General features: G+C 36.0%; 4 protein-coding genes across 4 annotated transcripts; 2 read left to right on the top strand and 2 right to left on the bottom strand.

Annotated features, from left to right (window-relative positions):
- Positions 1 to 5,689: 5,689 nt before the first annotated feature.
- Positions 5,690 to 12,119, top strand: LOC104120438 (dolichyl-diphosphooligosaccharide--protein glycosyltransferase subunit STT3B). Its single transcript, XM_009632200.4, has 7 exons — positions 5,690 to 6,207; positions 6,799 to 7,312; positions 7,761 to 8,297; positions 9,522 to 9,976; positions 10,259 to 10,381; positions 10,620 to 10,679; positions 11,701 to 12,119. The coding sequence occupies exons 1-7, from the start codon at positions 5,837 to 5,839 to the stop codon at positions 11,828 to 11,830; spliced, it is 2,190 nt and encodes a 729-aa protein (XP_009630495.1). The 5' UTR covers positions 5,690 to 5,836; the 3' UTR covers positions 11,831 to 12,119.
- A 3,456-nt stretch (positions 12,120 to 15,575) lies between these two features.
- LOC104120437 (E3 ubiquitin-protein ligase RING1-like) lies at positions 15,576 to 17,078 on the bottom strand. Its single transcript, XM_009632198.4, has one exon. It carries the CDS (start codon positions 16,941 to 16,943, stop codon positions 15,744 to 15,746), a length of 1,200 nt encoding a protein of 399 aa, XP_009630493.1. The 5' UTR covers positions 16,944 to 17,078; the 3' UTR covers positions 15,576 to 15,743.
- Positions 17,079 to 18,192: 1,114 nt separating this feature from the next.
- LOC104120436 (pentatricopeptide repeat-containing protein At2g13600-like) lies at positions 18,193 to 20,344 on the bottom strand. Its single transcript, XM_009632197.4, has one exon. It carries the CDS (start codon positions 20,258 to 20,260, stop codon positions 18,455 to 18,457), a length of 1,806 nt encoding a protein of 601 aa, XP_009630492.1. The 5' UTR covers positions 20,261 to 20,344; the 3' UTR covers positions 18,193 to 18,454.
- A 1,002-nt stretch (positions 20,345 to 21,346) lies between these two features.
- LOC104120439 (uncharacterized) lies at positions 21,347 to 21,982 on the top strand. The gene has a single exon (XM_009632201.1). The coding sequence runs from the start codon at positions 21,347 to 21,349 to the stop codon at positions 21,980 to 21,982; it is 636 nt and encodes a 211-aa protein (XP_009630496.1).
- The last annotated feature ends 1,361 nt before the right edge of the window (positions 21,983 to 23,343 follow it).

Genomic DNA, 23,343 nt, shown 5'->3' with positions numbered 1-23,343 from the left:
GTAGTTCTAAAATATAGACTTGTTCTTTGAATTTTAACAATCCAACACATGGTTCAACACCCAAATCTACTCCAGATGAGCTCAAATTTAAAACACAACTTTCAAATATCATAAAGAACAAATATCAATCATCATATTGTTAAAACAAAAACAAAATTAACAAACCCATTTTGCAACTAAGAAGAAGAACGAACCCTAAAGAAGAAGAAGAAGAAGAAGAAAGCAGTGAAGAACTGGAGAAAAATGTATGTATTTGAAGTTACTAAAAAATTAGGTATCAGTTAAACTTTTTTTAAAAAGTGAGTACATATTCAAACGATGGCGCAAAACTGGGCGCCACATGAAAATTTTACAATTTCGACAAGCTTGGCTTGGATCTTTCTTGTTTCGGAAATAAGGTATTATCACTTTTTGCCCGCGCTAGAAACTATTTACATTCGACAATAGAAAAAGTATATATATATATATATATATATATATATATATATATATATATATATATATATATATATATATATATATATATACATTCTTCCGGCTACTATTTTGAAAGCGTCTATACAATATCATTTTTTCGAAAGGGATAATGGCATGGTATGACAACACATTAAGAGAATTGACAATATTTTAGCCTTATATTAGGTTTAACAAAGGTAACCCAAAAAAATTGGCATTATATAGCCAAATCCTAAATAACCCTAATTTTTTATTTCTTCTACAATTTTCTTCTTCAATTTTTTTTCTTCTTTTTTTCAATCTATCAATTTTTTCTCTTCAATCTAGTTTTGGAAGGGCATATGTTCTTTGATAATGTTTGAGAAGTTATAATGGTTGAATATATTTTTCTATTTATTCTCCCTCTCACTCTCCCTCCCTCTCTCCCTGTCATATTCCCATCTATACAAATAGGAGAAAGCTCTAAAAGTGGTTATGATGATGATGGCAACGGCAGTTAGCAATGACAAATTTCGATTTTCTTTGGCAGATTGCTATGACAATGATGGCAACGACAATTAGCAATTGTAGAGTTCGATCTGTTTCGTGTCTCTTTGGCGATTTCGATTTTTTTCTTTTTCGCTATTATTTTTTTATAGTAAAAAAGATAATATATGTATTTGAGGTGTTTTTCTTCTTCTCTATTCTTTTTTATAGTAAAAAGACAAAATATGTATTTGAGGTGGTGTACATCTATGTATATCATCATGTATACCCATGTGTATACTATATTGTATATCGTGATATACATTGTTAGGTTTGGAGATATAATGTTAAATCGGAATCAAATCTTCCAATTTATTTTAAGAAGGAAAATTCATTCTGAATAAACTTACTTCAATTTTGTTATTTACCAAAGAAGGAAAATAAATTATTGATATATGTAACGACCCGGCTAGTCGTTACTAATATTTTAACCTCGATCCCCTAAATTATATTTTTTCTATGCTATATTGTGGTTACATAACTTGTGTGGATATTTGGTTTGGAGCCCCGAGGGCTCGGGTAAGTTTCAGATGGGTTTGGATTGTACCACGCTCTTATTTGATGTTTTGGCGTCATTTCTTTTGGCATAAAAGGTACCACATATGACCCTCTCCGAAACCTTCGAGCTTGAAGTGTTCTCATTAATCTGATATTGAAGTGTTGCTGCAAAATATTCGAGCCACTAGGAGTTGGATAATCGAGGAAAAAGCCTACTATTAGATTGAATTAACGTAAGTCGAGGTAAGTGACTTGTCTAACCTTGTGGGGGGGGGGGGGGGGAGGGGAGGGGGAGGGGGAGGGAGAATTTCCCTTAGGATTGGTATTGTTATGATAATTGTGATGTATTGAAAGCCGCGTACGCGAGGTGACGAGTGTGCATAGGGGCTAAATGTGAAAAATTCTAGCTTTAAATTGTGTAGATCTCTGTCACATATTAATTAAAGTGTTCTATCATGTTATATTCATCATCGGTATTCTATTTTCATTTGTCCTACTTGCCTTAACTTTTTCTGGTAATTGATTTACTTGTTTAATTGATTTACTTTTTCTGAATAAACTTACTTCAATTTTGTTATTTACCAAAGAAGGAAAATAAATTATTGATATATGTAACGACCCGGCTAGTCGTTACTAATATTTTAACCTCGATCCCCTAAATTATATTTTTTCTATGCTATATTGTGGTTACATAACTTGTGTGGATATTTGGTTTGGAGCCCCGAGGGCTCGGGTAAGTTTCAGATGGGTTTGGATTGTACCACGCTCTTATTTGATGTTTTGGCGTCATTTCTTTTGGCATAAAAGGTACCACATATGACCCTCTCCGAAACCTTATACCTTTTTAGTGCTTGGATATTTCTTTTAGTTATAATATTGTTATTTAGTGTTAGTTTTATTCTAATTTAGATGTACGCTGTATAAGCAATTAGCACGTAATATCTTGCTTTTCTCTTAAATTTAGTCTTTTACTATTTTAATATGTACTTATTTTTTACTTTTTCCTTTAACATAATTTGTGACCTCACGTCATTTTCACAAAAATAAAAAATCAGAGAGTAGAGAGATAGAGGACGGAGGAAGAGAACACAAATCTTTCGGACATCTCTTCTTTCAATTTCACGCCTCATCTTCAAATCCATAGTCCATCGTCCTAACTCAAATTGTGTCACCTTAATATCTAAATCCATCACTCAACCTGTATCAAAACCACCGAGACAACATCACGTGATAACCTTGAGCCTTTATTTGTATCTCAAAATTCCTCTGGTTCGAGGTTCTATTTGGTCAAGGTTTCGATCCAATTTCTGCTGTAAAGATCTATTTCTGGTCAAGTTGTTCTTAGTCTTCTCATTAATCTGATATTGAAGTGTTGCTGCAAAATATTCGAGCCACTAGGAGTTGGATAATCGAGGAAAAAGCCTACTATTAGATTGAATTAACGTAAGTCGAGGTAAGTGACTTGTCTAACCTTGTGGGGGGGGGGGGGGGAGGGGAGGGGGAGGGGGAGGGAGAATTTCCCTTAGGATTGGTATTGTTATGATAATTGTGATGTATTGAAAGCCGCGTACGCGAGGTGACGAGTGTGCATAGGGGCTAAATGTGAAAAATTCTAGCTTTAAATTGTGTAGATCTCTGTCACATATTAATTAAAGTGTTCTATCATGTTATATTCATCATCGGTATTCTATTTTCATTTGTCCTACTTGCCTTAACTTTTTCTGGTAATTGATTTACTTGTTTAGTTGAAGTTTTGTTCCCTTTTATTTTGTGCTCATTATTTGAAGGTTGAATTCCTTAGTTGAGTTGTTAAATTATGGAATATCGATTATTGAAATTGGTATTTAAATATAAAATTCGTAAATTATATTGAAATAAAAGTGTTAAATTATTAAATATTATTCTGTTGAGTTGTTCACTCCCGAATATTTTGTTGAGATTTTTGTATACATTGTGATTGAGCTGTGAGCTCCTTATTGTGGAAAATATTGTTATTGTTGATTTATTTGGCATGTCGAAATATTTGGGCACTTGAGGTGCGAATTGTGATATTGATACGCATTTGGTGGTATAAAGTCTGGGTATTAAAATGCATGCGGTGAGATAAGGTGGGTTTGATACGCGTAGCTAGTAGGGGAACTGCTACAAGTCATGCGGTGTGATAAGGTGGGTTAAAACGCGGGATGCTATTTCGGGAAAAATAATTTTTAAAACTAAATGTGAAGGCTCTCTCGGTGATATAAGGAAAGATTGTGAAATTATTTATGATTTGGGACTACGAGGCGGTACCTCGGGAGTGACCCTGTTGATATTACCTCGGGAGTGACCCTGTTGATATATGTCACTTTGTGTGCTTGTCTTTGTTTGTTTTGTTTCCCTTAATATGTAAATTCATCTTCCACTGACTAAAGATTACATATCACTCTACATCACCAAATAAAAAAAAAAGATTCCTTAAAATATAGTTAGCAATATTCAAAGGTGACCACAACACCATTATACTATGTTATGGCTGCTTTACTTTACACAAGTACTTTAAAATATTGAGATATGGATTGATAAAAAGGGAAAAAGACAAGGAATAAGAAAAACATGCGTAAACATACAACTTTTTCAACATTAGCAACCTAGAATGTGCAATTTAATAAAAAACCAAATAACTGGTCTTCTTAGTGGACATACTTTTAATTAAACATATAATTTTTCCACCTAAAAAAAACCATCAACCCACTCCACTAGCATAAGACAATCAGAAAATACAATACTCTTTCCTCTAAACTTTGATACGGGCATAAACACATCACCTCACTACCAAAACACCATTAGATATCTTTTATTATTATTATTATTATTATTATTATTATTATTATTATGCATTGTTAAATCTTTTGCCATGTTCCTTATTATTTATTTCCTGTTGGGCCCTGACTTGACCTCGTCACTATTCTACCGAGGTTAGGCTTGTCACTTACTGGGTACCGATGTGGTGTACTCATGCTACGCTTCTGCACATCATTTTGTACAGATCCAAGTACTTCCTACCAGACTATGTATCAGTGAGCTAGCAGTACGCAGAGATTTCAAGGTATATCTACTAGCGTCCGCAGACCTCAGAGTCCCCCTATATCTTTATTATGTTGTTTCCCTTATCTTTATTACATTATGATGTATAGAGATATTTAGAATAAATTCTTAGAGCTTGTGACTTGTATTTTCGTCGGGTTTTGGAAAAATTCTATATGTACTAAGTTGTTGAATTTTAATAGTATTTATGATTATTTTAATTATTCTGCATGTTGATAGGGTGACCTAGTCTTAGAGACTGGGTGTCGTCACGATATCCTACGGAGAAAAATTTTGGGTCGTGATAATATAATAGTTGTAGAGCAAGTTCTAGATTAAAATTAATAAATATAACTATGGGAGTAAGTAAAATTTTGATATAAATACATAAAAAATTTATATACATGTTGAAGAAAAGTAAACTTAGGATATACATTTTGGTATACACATATTCGACGTATTATACACTGCGATATATAAAAAATACAATTATTTTTATCGTGATATACATTGATATAGAGGCAAAAATTAATTTTTAAATAACTATAATATAGTTTCATATTTTGGATATACTAAGAAGGAAAATAAAATTTTAATATACATGTTTATATACGCAAAGAAGAAAAAAAAGTTATGATATACACATTATTGTTGTTTTGACAAGAGTGAGTTGCTCCAGTAGTAGCACCCTCCACTTTCAACTAAGAGGTTGTGAGTTCGAGTCACCCTAGGAGCAAAGTTGAGAGTTCTTGGAGGGAGGGAGCCGATGGTCTATTGGAAACAACCTCTCTACCCCAGGGTAGGGGTAAGGTTTGCGTACACACTACCCTCTCCAGACCCACTAGTGGGATTATACTGGTTTGTTATTGTTGTTGTTGTTGCTGTTGTGATATACGTTTATTGGTTACTTTGTGCCAATATTTATAACTATGGCTTTTTTTCTGCTAATTATGTGGATAGTTGTCACACCGTGCCAAAATCCCTTTTGGAAATGGCAATTGGGCCTAAAGAGAAGATTAAGCTCAATATAAGCCCATTGACTAAATACCTCGTAAAAGTCCTCTTTATGTCATTTTTTTCCCAACGTTGTCGATTCCTCAGACTCGATACTTGATCTGCGGATCCCTCAATGATTCATACAGTAGTACGAGTAACGTTTCAGTAGGGTTTGCGCTTCATAACCCAAAAAAACTCTTAAATGGAGTAAAAATCAACCCAAATCTAGATCATTTAGAATAAAAAAAATCTGAGTCTTTTCAATTTCAGTTCAATTCAGCAGTAGATCTAATCAGAAATGGTAGCGAAAATGGAGAAAGCAACGGATCTGCTCTCATCACCACAGTCACTGTTCTCACTCAAATCGCTAAAGCTGAAAACGAAGCAACAGGAGCTACTGATTCGGATTTCGATCCTATGCCTCGTCTACATTTTGGCATTTATCACTCGGCTATTCAGTGTGCTAAGATACGAGAGCATGATCCACGAATTTGATCCCTATTTCAATTACAGAACGACTTTGTACTTGACTCAGAAAGGTTTTTACGAGTTCTGGAACTGGTTTGACTCGGAGAGTTGGTATCCACTTGGACGTATCATTGGTGGTACGCTTTACCCAGGCCTTATGGTCACTGCTGCCTTCATCTACTGGATACTGAGATTCCTCAGGTATCGCTTTTTGTTAATATTCTGCATTTTATTACCAAAAGCGAACTTTAATGTGAGGACTTATCGGTGTAATTCTTTAAGAAAAATGTGAAAGAGGAAGCACTGTGTGAGGATTACGGATAATTATATATGGGCCAAAAACTATTTAGATAAATTTAGGAAACGTAAAATTGAATGATGAGTCACTGAGAGACAAATTATTTTATTGAGAATGAGACATAGAGAGCAAAGTTTAATCATAATTAAAGATTACTTACCTTTAAGTTTCAAATTGAGAGTGCAAATGGCGATCTTTGCTAAATTAGCCAAATTTTGAGTATACTACTTTTGTGTCAGAGTTTATATGTTTAGAGAATATACAGAACTTCTAATACTTTTTATTTGTATTTGTGTAATATTGGCATGAGATGAGTTTAAATGGAGTAACGTGTTCAGTGAGTAAACATATGGGCGACCCCGACTTGTTTGGGACTGTGGCGTAGTAGTAGTAGTTGTTTTGAAAATCTGGAGATTTTTGTTTAAGTTTGTGAAGATAAAGAAAAAAATTCCACCGTCTTCTTTGTGAGCTAAAAATATGACATTCTTTCCCAGGTTTGCTGTCCATATTCGTGAGGTTTGTGTGCTCACAGCGCCGTTCTTTGCTTCCAACACAACCCTTGTTGCTTACTTCTTTGGGAAAGAGTTATGGGATTCGGGTGCCGGGCTTGTGGCTGCAGCATTGATTGCTATCTGCCCTGGTTACATCTCAAGGTCGGTGGCTGGATCATATGACAATGAAGCGGTTGCAATATTTGCTCTGTTGCTTACTTTCTATTTATTCGTTAAGGCAGTGAAAGGAGGTTCACTTGCTTGGTCTCTGGCCTCAGCTTTTGGGTACTTCTACATGGTTTCAGCTTGGGGTGGTTATATCTTTATCATTAATCTAATCCCACTGTATGTGCTGGTACTCTTGGTTACTGGGAGATATTCAATGAGGCTATATGTTGCTTACAACTGCATGTACATTTTAGGAATGTTGCTAGCCATGCAAATTCGTTTTGTGGGTTTTCAGCATGTACAGTCCGGAGAACATATGGCAGCAATGGGAGTGTTTTTCTTGATGCAGGTATTCTTTATGTCCCTTCTGCTATTCCGATGGAAACAGATAAATATAAGTGAATCATGTTTCTTTTATATGGTTTAATATCATTGCAAAGTAGTCATTCATGTTTTCCTATGTAGTCAGTAGCTTTATGCGCTTTTAAGGATACAACTCCTAAGGTTTTCTGGGGTCCTTGACGGGAGTTCGTATTGTTTTATTTAACTCCTTCGGGAGAATTTCTTCTCCTCAGCTTGTAGTTTTTTTTTCCTCTGTCCATTGTTTAATTTTTTCTTCATAAGAATAAGAATCTAATCTGGAGGATAGACACTTGTCTCGCAGGACATTTTAGCTTCTTCAACCTGTTCTGTTTTTTTTCTTCGCTCATGACTGATAATTGCTGTTAGCATTTTGCTGATGCTGTGTGAGAAAGGGTACAGCTGGTTTTAAATACCAAGTGTTAATCTTCTTGCAGGTGTTTTATTTCTTGGATTGGGTAAAGCATCTACTGAATGATCAGAAGTTGTTTCAAGCTTTCTTAAGGATAACATTGACTTGTGCTATAAGTGTGGGTGCCATTGCTCTTGGAGTTGGCACTGCTTCCGGTTATATCTCTCCATGGACTGGTCGGTTTTACTCACTTCTGGATCCAACTTACGCGAAAGACCACATTCCCATTATTGCTTCTGTTTCTGAGCATCAGCCAACCGCATGGTCATCTTTCATGTTTGATTTCCATATATTGCTAATCCTTTTCCCTGCGGGTCTGTATTTCTGCTTCAAACGACTGTCAGATGCTACTATATTTATCGTGATGTACGGTCTCACCAGCATGTACTTCGCTGGAGTCATGGTTCGATTGATTCTTGTTGCCACACCTGCAGTATGCCTCATCAGTGCTATTGCTGTCTCAGCAACTATCAAGAATTTAAGTCAGTTGGTGAGGACAAAAACTAAACCTACTCAAGGTGGCTCCGGTATAGGAACAACTAGTGCAAAGACTTCCTCAAAGGTAGCATGACGAAATATGATTTATTTGTAATTTTTCGTTGTACTTCAAGTTACGCGATGAGCCTATATCTTCTTAACAAGCAGCTAGTTAAATTAATCAGGAATGGAAACTTTGGTGTGTTAAATAGTTTAGGAGTCATTTAACAAGCACAACTTGATTGGAAAATGATGTCGTATAGTTTGACCACTTTTAAAGTGATCCAACAAACAAATAGAGAAACGAAGATATCTGTTGTATTTGGAGTCATTTAACAAGCACAACTGCTAAGTTTTGATGTTTTTGCTTCAACTTCAAGTTTGAAACAAGCTGCCTTCACAGAAATATTAGTCACTTTCTTTCTTTCTCTTTTTTTTTGGGGGATTAATCTCTTAACTTAAATTCTCTAAAATGGTATGACAGACAATGTCTAGTAATTTAACTTCCTTGCATGATGTGTGTATGTTCCAGGAGGTTTTAATATGTGCAAGCAACTAAATTGATATCTAGTGACTAGTGAGGAGTAAATTTCATAAATTTTAGTAAACATTAGCCAGTTATTTTGATTTTGACCTACTTTAGCTCTGCTGTTGTCTGCTTCTGTGCAAATCCCTCTTAGGGTTTGGGCTATTGTCTGATCCAATAATGTGGAGCAACTAAGTGTAAAAAAGTTTTACTCCACGTGTTACGCATACCAACTCTTTGACAAAGTTATCTTTTTCTTTTTTACCCTAGAAGCGAGCCATATTACCGTTATTGGTCCTCATTGTCGGGGCTGATTCGGTTATTCTTGGTGTGACGATTCTCCTTGCTTTTTTCCCTGAAAAGTGTTCAGTGTGTGAACTAACTGCTGATTGGTATGGAAGATGGGGTGAGGCTGGAATTCAAAATTTGTATACTCTATGTTGAATTGCTTATACTAAAAAGGTTATGGAAAATGAATTAAAAAGTAGAATTATATATTTGCCAAAGTATTCTTTATCCTTGGTATTAGTAAATGAGTGGTGAAGGGAAATGTCATTTAATGTTTGTGCGTGCAATTAACTGTTTTTAGTGTATGATTCAACTTATCAATTCCTTATTATTCTTTCGAAATGAAGTGATATTGTAAAACAATTCGCCAACTTGGTGTTGCTTATAAAAGAGGTTCTGTAGTTATGGCATATTTCACCACAATTGTGTTCTGGAACTATTTTCCCACTGTAGCCAATAGGTAACTTGCTTTGTAAATGATTGTGTCTAAAACAGGGTGCGCTTGATCAATCTTTGCCCTACCAAAGAAATGGAGCAATTGCATTGCTTGTTGGTGCTTTCTATTTACTGACTAGATATGCAATCCATTGTACCTGGGTGACGTCAGAGGCATACTCATCCCCCTCCATTGTCCTAGCTGCAAGGGGTGCCCATGGGAATAGGGTTATCTTCGATGACTACCGTGAAGCATATTTTTGGCTGAGGCAGAACACTCCTTCGGATGCTAAGGTGATGTCTTGGTGGGATTATGGTTATCAGATCACTGCCATGGGAAACAGGACTGTCATTGTAGATAATAATACCTGGAACAACACACATATAGCTACAGTTGGACGAGCGATGTCATCTTATGAGGATGAAGCATATGAGATAATGAGATCACTGGATGTGGATTATGTATTGGTTGTGTTTGGAGGTGTAACTGGGTATTCATCGGATGACATAAACAAGTAAGGAGTTTATTGATTTAAAAAGCACGGTTGCTAATTTTCTCCTCACGTTGCATCTTATTTTCTTTAATTAATCCTAAAAATACTATTCCCTGTTAATATAAGGCTTACATGAGATTCTTTTCACATTTCTTTTTTATCCTGTGTAAGCATATAAAATGTCTTATCAAATATTCACGTATCTGAATATGCTGATTTCATCTATCCTCGTTTTCTTTCTTAATGTTGGTTGTATCTTGTGACTTCATTCTAATTTGGTTGCACTCATCCTTTTCATGCTAGATTCTTGTGGATGGTGAGAATAGGTGGTGGAGTTTTTCCTGTCATCAAAGAACCAGATTACCTTGTTAATGGCGAGTATCGTGTTGATAAAGGTGCTGCCCCTAAGATGTTGAACTGTCTAATGTGAGTTCCCTTTAATCTCATGACTCATTGTGCATGTTGGTTCTTCCTTGTCCAACAGTATTTTTGTCCTGTCAGGACAGCTTACCACATTTTATTGGAAACTTTTAAAAGTATTTTGGTTCTGAAGTTTTTTTTGTTCAGTTTTTTTGGGTCATTGTTCATGCCTCTATACTATCAAATCTCTTCTTTTGTCTTGCATGCATAGAGTGATTTTATACAACTGATGTTTCATGATTAGGTACAAGCTATCTTATTATCGCTTTGGGGAGCTGACTACAGAATATGGCAAGCCTCCTGGGTAAGTTACTAGCCTCAGTATTCCTCGTGATTATTAGAAGCATCATTACACTTACTGGTTTTGTGATGGATATTTTAGTCCCTTCATTAGTCTATTGCTTTTGGCTTGTTTTAAGCAGTTTTTAACTTATTTTAAGCACTTTTTGACTGAAAAGAGTTTAAAAGCTGATTTGACCAGCTTAAAAGCCAATCCAAACACCCTCTAATTCTCATTTGGCCCCCCTTTTCCTGCTTTTGGAACAAGCAGTAGGGTGGGGGATGAGAAAAGACGCACATAAAGTAAATTTTGGGGTTTTGGGGGGGGGGGGGGGGGGGGACAAATTAAGCTGCCTGGCTTTCGAGCCTCTCACATTGTGATAGACCCAACTTAAGCTGCTTGAATACTTATTTTCCCCTTTGTGAGATCCAATTCTTGGCTCCTTTGCTGAAGGCACGGAAAACTTTTGACAGGGGTTAACATGAATTTATAAATTTGCTGTTTTCAGTGAGATTCTTATGTCTTTTGTAGGTTTTGTTTTGTCAGATATAGATTTGGTATTTTAAAAAAAATAGTTTTCTTAGAAAAATTGTGTTTGAAAAATCAGTTGTAAGAGCACATCGTGTGATATGTGGGTTTGACATACATCACAAGTTCGAACCCTACCACAGACAAAAGCCTAATATTTAATTGGAGAGTGATAGAGGGGCGGACCCATTATCCACCGATTTGAGTCTTGTGCCACCTGGTCCTCGGGGATTTCTTGGTTATCAAAATGAGTATCATTGAAGCTCGGAAACATTTTAGACGCTTTCATATGCGTGTATATGCAAATGACAAAAAAAAATGATTTTGCAATTGAGAATAGCTATCGAGGCATTTTTGGAATTTAATTGGTTTCCAGAAACGATGCATGTGTTTTAATACTTGGCAAATCGGTGTTGGAAGTGTTGTGGCTTAAGTGATGAATTGTAGATCTACAGACATTATTGGAATCCTTTGAAGTGATTTACTGATGTCTTTCCTATGTCTCTTTATGGTCCAGATATGATAGAGCTAGGGGAGTTGAAATAGGGAACAAGGACATCAAGCTTGAATACTTGGAAGAGGCGTACACGACTTCTAATTGGATAGTGCGAATTTATAAAGTCAAACCGCCCAAGAACAGGTGGTAAACTGGATCTCCTTTCTATCACCACTGTGGGATTAGCTGTAATGAGGATCTCAATTTTTGAAAGCATTAGATAGATATAGATTACTGCTTTGTTTCATCTTCTATTTTGGGGTGAAAATTTATGGCTCAAGTTGCCTGGGATTTTTTTTTTTGGGGCAGATTTTGTAGTAACTTCTTTTCACTAATATGACCTAGTGTATTACTTCTGTAAGTCTAGTTTCTTTTAAATCTTTCGTGGTTGAAGGAACTTGAGAATGGGATAATGGTAATTCATTTATGGTTTAAGGAAACTTGAGAATGGGATAATGTTAATTCATCTATTTGGTATACGGCATTGAGATTTGAAACTTACTTTGTGACTACTAATTACCTCGTTAGTTGGCTACTTTGGTCTCTTCTTTCCAAAATTAAGTGGAAAGGGATCAAAGATTGACATTAGTGGTGAGCTGATTTGGAAGTAATACGTGAAACTTGTCCGGCAGAAAATGTCCCCAACCTTTGTTTAGTTTCCAAGGAACTATATATCTTGCCCTTATATTGTAAAGCAATTGATATTTCTACAGCGAGACAGTTTTTCATTACGAAAAATTATCTTATTTAAAAAAAAAAAAAAGGAAAGAAAGAAAGCAAAGAAGCAATATATGCTTTCACATAGGGGGAAAAGCTCAATTGGACCAGGGAACTTGGGTAAATATTTACCCGTACTTATTTGTACCAAATCATATTAACTTATCATCGTTGAGTAATTTGACGAGGTAAAAATTTATATTAGTTGCATGATAAAAAATTATTTTCAAATACATATTATGCATATATTGATTTGCCATCAATATTGAGTGTGGATAAATTTTTACTACTGTTTTTTTTTCCCTTCAACTTCACATCACCTAGTTAGTCACATAACTAGGTCACGTTCTAGCCGGAGAGGAAAAGTAGTCATATGACTACTCTGTCGGAATATCAAGTGAATGCCCCATGATGTATTAGAACCACTTTTTGTCACATTTTTAGAGGTAAATAGATGGAGGTAAGTGTATTGATTGATTTGTAACTTTGTATGATGACTTACTGAACAGAACGGCAGATGGTCTTAACTTTATGAAGCAATAGGTGACAGTTTTTTGATTAAAGAAAACACTAGACATGAGATCAACTTAGGAAAATTAAGTCACAACCGAAATAACATGTACAAAGTTTATTTCTTCTTTATTTACATGTAGTAAATAGTATATTATCATCCTCTTGCACTCCAAACAACCATAACTTCAGTTGGTTTGGCAACACGATGGATAACGTAATGAGCATGAAGTCGTGATAAAGAAGATCCCATTAAATAAGATGATTGAATATTTTGGCAAATAAAATTACTGACTAATTAAAAACTTACAAGGTCTACTATGCTTCATTAAAATAACCACAAATATATTAGTTAAGGTTAAATTTAAGAAAATACGTGAGTTCCCAAACACTAAATCCGCATTAGCCAAAAATTAATTTTTTTAGCATTTGCATAAACCATAAAAATTACATTTGAAAATTCTTTTAAGTTTTCATGTTTGAGTTCCAAATGCTACTTAATTTTGCAAACGTTTTCTAGAATGGGGCTAAATAAACTTCAAAATTTACAGAAGTCAATAATCACTCACGCTCACTATTTTAGAAGCCGAATCGAAGGTTCGTTTAAGCTTTGGTAATTGGTAGCAGGGCAAAAACTTTTGATTTGATTCTGACTCTATTACCGCAGACATTATATCTTATTTTATGGCTTCAAAAGTAAGATACTATAATTTTTGAACAAATATGTTGTCTAAAGTGGGAAGTCGGAAAGCAAAATGATTAGACATATTCCACGTGATGTGTTATTTAAAAAGCTACTACTGTAATTAATCAATTTATATGCCTCCTATATCCTCCAACCATCACTACACAAATCTCTTGCTTTCTTTCTTCTAAGCTACAGCTATAGCCTATAGGTTTGATTAATACTGCAGATAACGACAGAATTTGTCATCCCTTGAGTAGTTGAGTTGTATAAAATACTAGTGCTGCTATCTAGCTACCTTTGACCCATAACTTGTAGAGCATTTTAGAGTTAATGGTAAAGATTGGACTATTCCCTATCGTCTATCGAGACCGACGACAAAAGCTCTTAAATTAGCAGATTGCCTTTTCTTAAAAGTTTCCCAACTACTAATCAAGTGATATGAATTTTCCTTGCCTCTTCGGGAGTGGAAGACATTTTGACAAGGACTTTGAGGATTGAACGTCTTACATGTATTCTTAAGGGTATGCTTAATCCTCAGCTGAAATAATTCCTCTAATATCAAAAGTTCTTGTTCTTGCCAATCTGCCATACTGAAATAAGGACAACACATAAACGACTGTCACCTAATTAACCTCAGCCAGGAACTACAATGATACACATTGCTGATTCACAACGCAGTCCATGCAAACATTCCCATATAGTCATGTAAAAAACTTAATGAAATGCAGACAATTGCATTTCCCCCAACTTCCCCTCCTCTTCAATCCTGTTTATGCAAGAACTAAGTCAACATGACATGAGAAAGCTGCTTATAAGAGTAAGAACCTGGTAAAAACAACTGTATACGTGCTTTAGGACAAAATTGGATTAGAACTTGTCCGTAGTACGTCTAAATATTATTATGGGAAGGTCTAGAATAACATGATGGCAAACGACTGAAATTAATCCTAAGCCACGTTACAGGATAATCCATGAATCTGAACAAATCAAAATGCAGTTACACTATTCTAATGAATGAAAAATACACAGCACGGAACAAAAATAACATCAGTATGAGACCCTTTGAGAGACTTTATTCTAGAGGGAGTATGAGAGATGGTAGCAAAGAGATACACACAACCTACCTCTTGAAAAACAAGCTGACGAAAATAACAAAAATAATCATCACAAAGTAAAGGCACCAAATCATTAAGTCAAGGAATGATAAATGTCAGCCAAGTTAAGTGTTGAATAACATGCTTGACTCAACATACACATCCTGTTCAGTAGGACATCTGTCCTAGACCCTAGACTCTTTACCTCCTTTAGCGAGGCATAAGGCACTGCTCATTCTTGAATTTAGATGTTTATTGACTATACTTGTTTAAAAACGTAACAGTAATACAGTGAAAAACAGTCACTGATTTCACTATAAATAGGTACAGAATGCTTTTAACAAGGACCTAGCAACTAAGATAGATACTATATACAAGCTGAAGACTAAAAAGGTTCACTTGGCCCAAATTAACACATGAATCCACACCCTCCTTGTTAACAACTTGTCATTCCTGTTACCTTCAGTTTACAAGAGAATGGATCCATCATCACAGGGAGCCAGCTATACGTACACTATGTCAACAGAAGCAGCAGGGATTTTGAGTGTGATAGAGGTAAGCCAGGAGCTTACTCCGAGTGAAAAATATCCAAAATAAAATAGAAAGTGTGGTTTGTTGGCAGTTCACCACTCAAAGATACAAAACAATAAGGGGCTACAGCCAAACCAAACTGATATTCAAGGTTGTGGTTTGAAATGTGAAAGGTCTAGTTTAACCACAGTTACATCTAACACCCTCCTCAAAACATATATATTCATGTTATTGACCCTATCCATTTTTCTTCTTTTTGAGACCTTGTGTCATATGTAATGTGCACGATCCCCATCAGTTCGTATACACCAAACAAAAGCAAATTAACTAACTCGATAAAACACAGACTCCGAGGCTAACTTAAAACAAATGATCAACAACTCAAACAATCAAAAACATTATTTCCCGAAATTCCCATATATATTACAAGGATGGGGCACCTGTAATTCTCAGATACTAGCATACACAAAACTTAATGTAACAAATATGGACATACAACCTCATAACTCTGTTCCATACTTTAATTAATCGAGATCCTCCTGCCGTGCTTGCCCTCCAGAACCTGGATTTGACTCCTCACCACGAGCATTGTTGCTCGTACGGTTGTTGTCGTTGTTTCTATTGTTAGTATCATTGCCGCTCGTTCCTCCACTATTGCTCGTCTCAGCAGGTGATCCAAGTCCCCTGAAAAGCCATTGTAATGGTATCCTAAGCCTCCCCTCAACTGTCCTAGGTGTATGAGAATTCTCCTGATTTTCCCCACCACCTTCTGAACCCCCAAATACCCAACCAGTATTATTGTTGTTGTTGGTATTGTTATTGCTACTATTATTGGCATTCGAATTTGCATTCTGCTGTTGTGATGTTCTCCTATTCTCATAATCAGGATCATCGGTGGGCAATTCATAGCGACAAACGGGGCAAGAATTGTGCAACTCCAGCCATGGCAATATACAGTCCTTGTGGTATATATGTTTGCAAGGTATCTGCTTCGCTTCCTCACCGAGTTCAAAAGTATCTTTACAAACAGCACATTGAGATGAATCAGAATCCAACAACTCCACTGTGATCTTAATATCCGGAAGCCCAGCAACAGCCGATTTCGCAGCTGGAGGTGCACCGTAACGGTTTGGATCATTCTCCGCAAGCTGTTGGATCAATTGTTCAAGCCCAGGCCCATGGAAATAGTCACCGAAATTCCCCGGAAACCTAAACTCACCACCACCACCGCCACCGCCAGGATGGTTCTCAAAGATTAACTGAATATTAGCACCACCGGCCCTCATAGTACTCACATAGTTGTTGAGGAAAGCGAATGGATCGAATTGATGGGGGGATCGACTGGGGAAGGCGGCACCGCCGGCACCACCAGAGATACCGCTGAGTAGCGCGGAGAGATCATCCAAAGCGACGGCACCGCCGGCAGGGGAAGCGGCACTGGAGGAGAAAGCAATCGGAAAGCCACCGCCGCCGAAGGGAAGGTCATCGGTAGTGGCGGCGGAGAAGAAGGGAAAATTATCGGGATTATTAGGGTTAGAAGGTGGTGGAGCGGTTTCGGATTCTTCTAGAAACGTACCGTTGCAATTAGGGCATGTGAGTTCGGAGTTTGGCGATGGCGTAATGGTGACTGTCTGTTCACATTGGTAGCAGTGATAATTCTGCGGTTGATTGCCGGTAGCACCGCCTCCTCCACCACCGCTACCAAAAGTTCTGGGCGACGACATTTTTTTGGGTCTATATATGGATATGGAGAAAGAGAGAAGAAAGAAGAAACGAAGGGAAACTGAAATTTAGAGAGAGAAGAAGAGAAAATCGATGTGAGAGAGAGAAGTTAGGGGAATTTGAGAAATCGATGAAAAGAGGAGAAAGAGGGGCGCGTGAAATGCAATTGCGAGTATAAATAGCTGATGGGCTAATTGAGTACTCGCTCTTGGATAGGTGGAGATTTTCGTGTGGGGTCGGTGATAAGGGAGACTACAACTTCCGAGTCCCAGGTAAGTTGCTGTATAAGAATGTTCGCAGGTTTAATATACATACACATACACATGGCATCTAATTAGGCGCAATTGTAATTGATTTGTTTAATTTAATTAATTAAGATCCCTCCAGTTCAGGCAAGTGTCCTTTTGTCAAAATGTTATTACCTACAAATGAAATTGTCCATCATCTATATATTTCCTTCAAATTGTCTCAAACCAACAACTAGTTAAACCAAGCTAGCGTTTGGCCATAGATTCCCAAATTTGTTTTGAAAAATCTGATTTGGGTGAAATTTGGTTTGAAGATGAAAATGTGTTTGGACATGATTTTTCAAAACATATTTCACTTTTTATTTGAAAAAACATGAAACATGACTTATACCCCACAAGTTCTAAAAACTATCACAAATACCCAATAGTACAATTATCACAAACCATAGTCCTGAACATAAATAAATTTGGTACAAAATTATCACTTTTATAAGGAACTATATAAATCATTAATTATAATGAAATCCCATTAGAGAATTACGACTCCTAATCAAAAAGAAAAAGTTAACTGATATGAGTATTCAGAAAGCCATTTAACCTACAAATCAGAAGCAAAAGTAAGATGCACAAAGGATTGAGCTGATAAGGGAACATATTCATCAAATATTTAGTTGGTCGTAATAAATGTGGGCTCTTTTACATACTATAAAAGTTTAGGGTAATATTTAAAATTTTTAAAAAATGTAACGGTCATGTTTTGGCCCAAAATCAGCAATTGAGGTGATTTTGGGATTTTGGATTTGGGATTTTGCCAAAATGTGGGCAAAATCTATGGCCAAACATGTGTTTGCCAAATAAATCCCAAATTTATTTTGGCAAAACTCATGGCCAAACGGGTCCTTAGGAGGAGTGCAACAAGGTGAAGTTTTTGTTTTAATTGAATCAAGCCTCTCTAGAAGTTCAAAAAAGTGAAGCTGAGAAATTTTAGGAGAAAAATAGAAAGTAAAATGGTAAGTTTTTTCAATTGAAATAAGGAGGAAGCTTTTCATATACACAGAGTTAGAAAATAGAGAAATTAATCATAGTGCACGAAAATGAATCCAAGAGCCAAGAGGTTGGATAAGTTGGCATTGCTTTCTAAGCAAAGTTGCAGAATTCACGTGAATTCCTAATTCTGGTATAAAAAAGAGTGGACCCTTTGAAAAAGAACTCAATCTAGATTGCATTCATTAACAATATAAGAACACAACAGTCCATATTTTTACTTAAAGCCAACTAGAGCCAGGCACTTTCTTGACATCCCTACTTTGCATCAGTTCCCGCAAAGTTCCAACACCATCCCAGTTCTGCAGACCAGCAAATGTGTTGGACAGTAACACGTAGATTGAAGGATCAACTCTGTCGACTTGTAATGCTCGTTCTGCTGCTCGTTTTGCAGCTTCCATATCCCCATGAAGCCGAGATGCTCCAAGCAAGGTTTGCCAGACCAACAAACCTGGTTGAAATGGCATGCTTAAGATTAATTTCTCAGCTTCTCTAATGCGGCCAGCACGTCCGAGGAGGTTAACCATACAAGCGTAGTGATCTTCTCCAGGGAGAATACCATAGTCATGACTCATTGAAGTGAAATACTTCCATCCCTCGTCAATAAGTCCTCCTTGGCTGCAAGCATAAATCACACATATGAAGGTAATATAGTTAGGCTCTGCCCCATCCTCCCTCATCTGATTGAAAGTTTCAAGAGCTTTTTTGGGATATCCATTTTGCGCATAACCCATAATCATAGTGGTCCATGAAACAGTAGTGTGTTCGCCCATTGATCGAAAAGCCATGAATGCACCATCCATGCAACCACATTTCACGTACATGTCAAGCATTGCATTATCTACACAGACATCAATGTCATCCCCAAGTTTGATCCGCAAGCCATGAACTTTCTCCCCTTCTTGGAAAGACACTGTATTGGCACATGAACTAAAAGCAGTTGCTAGAGTAAACTTATTCGGCATCACTCCTGCCCTTCTCATTTCTCCAATGACCCTGAGAGCTTCAATTGGCTCGTCACAGTTCAAACACCCTGCTGCCATCTGCGTCCAGGAACAAACGTCTTTTAAAGGGATCTCCTCGAATGCTTTGAAACCCTCAGCCAAGCTTCGATTTTTCAAATACATATCCACCAAAGAGTTCCCTACACACATTTCACTTCCATGACCAGACTTAACAAGTTGGCCATGAACTTGGATGCCCAAATCAAGATCCAAAAGCTCCGCCAACCCAGTAAGAACACTAGCAAAACTGAAGTTATCTGGTACAAGTCCTTCCCTGATCATCCTGTACCAAAGCCTTGGCACCTCCGAGCAACAAGATTGCATGCAGCCACCTAGCATCGCATTCCAAGTCACAATATCTTTATTTAAACACCAATCAAAAACCTTCAATGCTTCACCTAATCTACCGTGCCTTATCAAAGCTGTCAAAAAAGCATTCACTAAGTAAACATTAGACTCAAACCCAAGTCTTGTGATTAGGCCGTAAACTTGGTATGCATGAGTCAAGTTTAATCTATCCTCAAACGAGCAAGCATGGAGAGCGCTCACAAAAGTGAACTCATTAGGCTTCGTTCCACTCTGGTGCATACGGGTAAACAAAGAGAAAGCTTCAATAGGAAATCCCTTCTGCACAAAGCCAGCAATGAGGGCAGTCCAAGATACTACATTTTTCTGAGGCATTTCATCAAACAGTTTGAGTCCATTGACCGTGTCCCCACATTTCACATAAGCATTTAAAAGATGGTTGTGCAAGTATAGCGAAGACACGCTGCCTGAGTTTTTCAGTAGTTTCGCGTGAATGGCTTTCGCGTTATCCAATTTTGATGTCTTCACACATTGACGCAGTATATTTGAATACTTGCTCTCCTCCTCCTCCTGGTTCTTGTCCCATGTGAATGACATAGTGACAAGCGATCTGTAGTTTTTCTTTGATGTAAATGTAGAGAAAGACGGTTCATTATTATGGATACTAATTCGTGTTTCATGTAAAGTTGTGAGCTTTCTGAATTTAGAAATAAGCATATGCGCTTTTTTGGGTTCATATAGCTTCTTCTTCTTCTGTTATAAATGAGATGTATGCATGTGAGATGTATGCATGTGAGTGACGGGAATACATTTGTCAGTGCATTTAACTTTAATCGTACTTTGTATTCATGTACTTAATTAAGAAATATATTAACTTATAACCTTTGAATATATTTATATATTTATAAATAAGGAACTTTTGACCGAACACACCAAGAAAAGAAATAACAAAATCATTGCCCCTCATATATATTTTGTCTCCATTAGTATATTGTTCTATTGTGCTCTCATTTCTTAATATGTTATCAACACGAAGTTCTAACCAACTGAGGTTATCTCCTTCATCCGAATTTTATTTTCTTCCTAAAAGAGGTAGTCAGTTTCTTTTCCGATTCAGGTATACATTCCTATGTTTATAACGTTTCTATTAGGATCTTCTTTAACCAGCAATTTAATTACCATATGCATAACTTGTTTTGAATATGATTATAATAATTGCATTGGTATGAAAACAATAAGTTTCGGTTAAATTGTTATTTCATTATATAAACTACGAAGAAGTTTAATCCTACACATAAATAAATAAGTATTAAAATTGAATTACAATAATTAGACTAATTAAGCCCACATCCAAATATTCTAATAGAATATGCATTTACAAGGAATTCTTGCAAAATTTTCGAAAGGTTTAAATGTGTCTTTAATAAATTTATCACCTAAGTGTACAAACTAATTAATGACTTTAAAATTAACGACTGAACTATTAGATGAATCGTATTGAATGTTGAAACTTGTCAGAATTGATATCATCTAGTTTTATGCCTACTTAGCTTATTGAAACGTATTCTAAGTAGAACAAAATTATACTAGTACATATTAATTCAACTTATTTATTCTATGAAAATATACTTACATGTCTAAAGTTTTTGTGGGTAATATTAAACACTAATTTATCATCGCACTGCACATAATTATTTGTTTGATAATTTTACATATAGAATATTAATACGCGATTATGTACTGCACTGAATTGATAATAATTCTTGTCTTTCTAATTCACTTATTTCTATGATAGTTTTCACTATGTCGAATTTGTCAAAGCTTGAATTTATGGCACTTGACATCTCTTGGAATAACTATTTGACATGGGTACTTGATGCTGAAATTCACCTTGACGCTAGAGGTCTTGGTGACATTATTAAAGAAGAAAATGAAGTATCAAGTCACGATAAGGCGAAAGCCATGATTTTTCTTCGCCATCATCTCGATGAAGGGTTAAAAAGTGAATATTTAACCTTGAAAGATCCATTTCAATTGTGGACTAGTTTGAAGGAACGATATGACCACCTAAAAGCCACGTTATTGCCAAGAACTCGTCGTGAGTGGATGCACTTACGACTACAAGATTATAAGACCATAAGTGAATATAATTCTGCTGTATATAGGATAATTTTCGAACTAAAATTATGTGGGAAACTTATGAATGATGAGGACATGCTGGAAAAGACTCTTTCCACTTTTCGTGCCTCAAATATGGTGTTATATCAGCAATACCGTGAAAAGGGCTTTAAGAAATATTCTGAGTTAATTTCATTCCTTTTGGTGGCTGAACAACATAATGCCCTTTTAATGAAAAATCATGAAGCCCACCCCACTGGATCAGCTCCATTTTCAGAAGCGAATCTGGGAACGATAGATCCAAAGTCTGAAAAAAGATAAAATAATTGTCGTGGCCGTATAAATATACGTGGGCGTGGCAAGGGGAGAAATAATAATCGCCATGGTGGTGGTCGTTATAAACAAGAGAACAATAAGGGTTCTTAGAATAGTCCTTCAAAAGGCAAAGGTAATGTTTGCCATCGATGTGGTATGAAAAATCATTGGGCACGAATTTGTCGTACACCTGAATATTTTGTCAAACTTTATCAAGCATCTATAAAAGGGAAATAAAATAAAGTTGAGACTCACTTGACTTTTCAAAATGATGTTGAGGCGGACCCTATGAATAATCATGATAAAGTTGAAGCAAACCTTGCCTATAAAAATGATATTTTTGAAGGCCTTGCAGATATTACTCATTTAGAAACTGGAGACTTCTTTGAGCATCATAACTGAAGACTTATTATTGGTAAAATTATAAGAATAAATGTATTTCTTTTTATTAAGTTCATATTTTGAATAAAACTTTTTATGTTGTCAGTATTTAATTTCATAAATGTAGTTTCTTTTGTTCTTAAATTTTTCAATATTACTTATGATGTATTTTTTTTTCTTCTTGAATAATATGAAAACTTCCCAGTCTTCAGTTGTTCATATGAATAATAAAGAAGAAATATGTCTTCTGGATAGTGCTACGACGCACACCATATTTAAAAATAAGAGATATTTTTCTTATTTAATTATGAAAGAAGCCAATATCATAACAATATCTGGTAGTACAAAATTAATTGAGGGCTTTGGAAGAGCGACTGTATTACTACCAGGAGGAACTATATTGGCTGTTAATGATGTATTATATTGTAGTAGGTCTCAAAGAAACTTGTTGAGTTTCAAAGATATTCGCCAAAATGGCTATCATATTGAGACCGCCAATGAAGGAAAGGTTGAATACCTTTATATTACTACAGTAAAAGTGGAAAGGAATTATGTGCTTGAAAAGCTTCCAGCATTTTCCTTCGGATTATACTACACTAATATTAGTGTAGTTGAATCACATGTCATAGTAAACAAGGAGTTTACTAGTAATTTTATTATTTGGCATGACCGGTTGGGCCATCACGGTTATAATATGATGCGCAAAATAATTGAGAATTCACATGGTCATTCATTGAAGAACCAGAAGATTCTTCAAACTAAAAAATTCTCTTGTGCTGCATGTTCTCAAGGAAAACTGATTATTAGACCATCAGTAAGTAAAGTTGGAGTTGAATCTCCTGCATTTTTGGAACGTATACATGGTGATATATGTGGGCCCATACACCCTCAATGTGGACCATTCAAATATTATATGATTTTGATAAATGCATCTACAAGATGGTCACATGCGTGCTTGTTATCAACCCACAATTTGGCCTTTGCGA

This window comes from Nicotiana tomentosiformis, chromosome 3 (assembly GCF_000390325.3).
Source record: "Nicotiana tomentosiformis chromosome 3, ASM39032v3, whole genome shotgun sequence".
Classification (NCBI taxonomy): domain Eukaryota; kingdom Viridiplantae; phylum Streptophyta; class Magnoliopsida; order Solanales; family Solanaceae; genus Nicotiana; species Nicotiana tomentosiformis.
The sequence above is the reverse complement of the archived record's forward strand: the minus strand, read 5'-3'. Positions and strand labels throughout refer to the sequence as shown.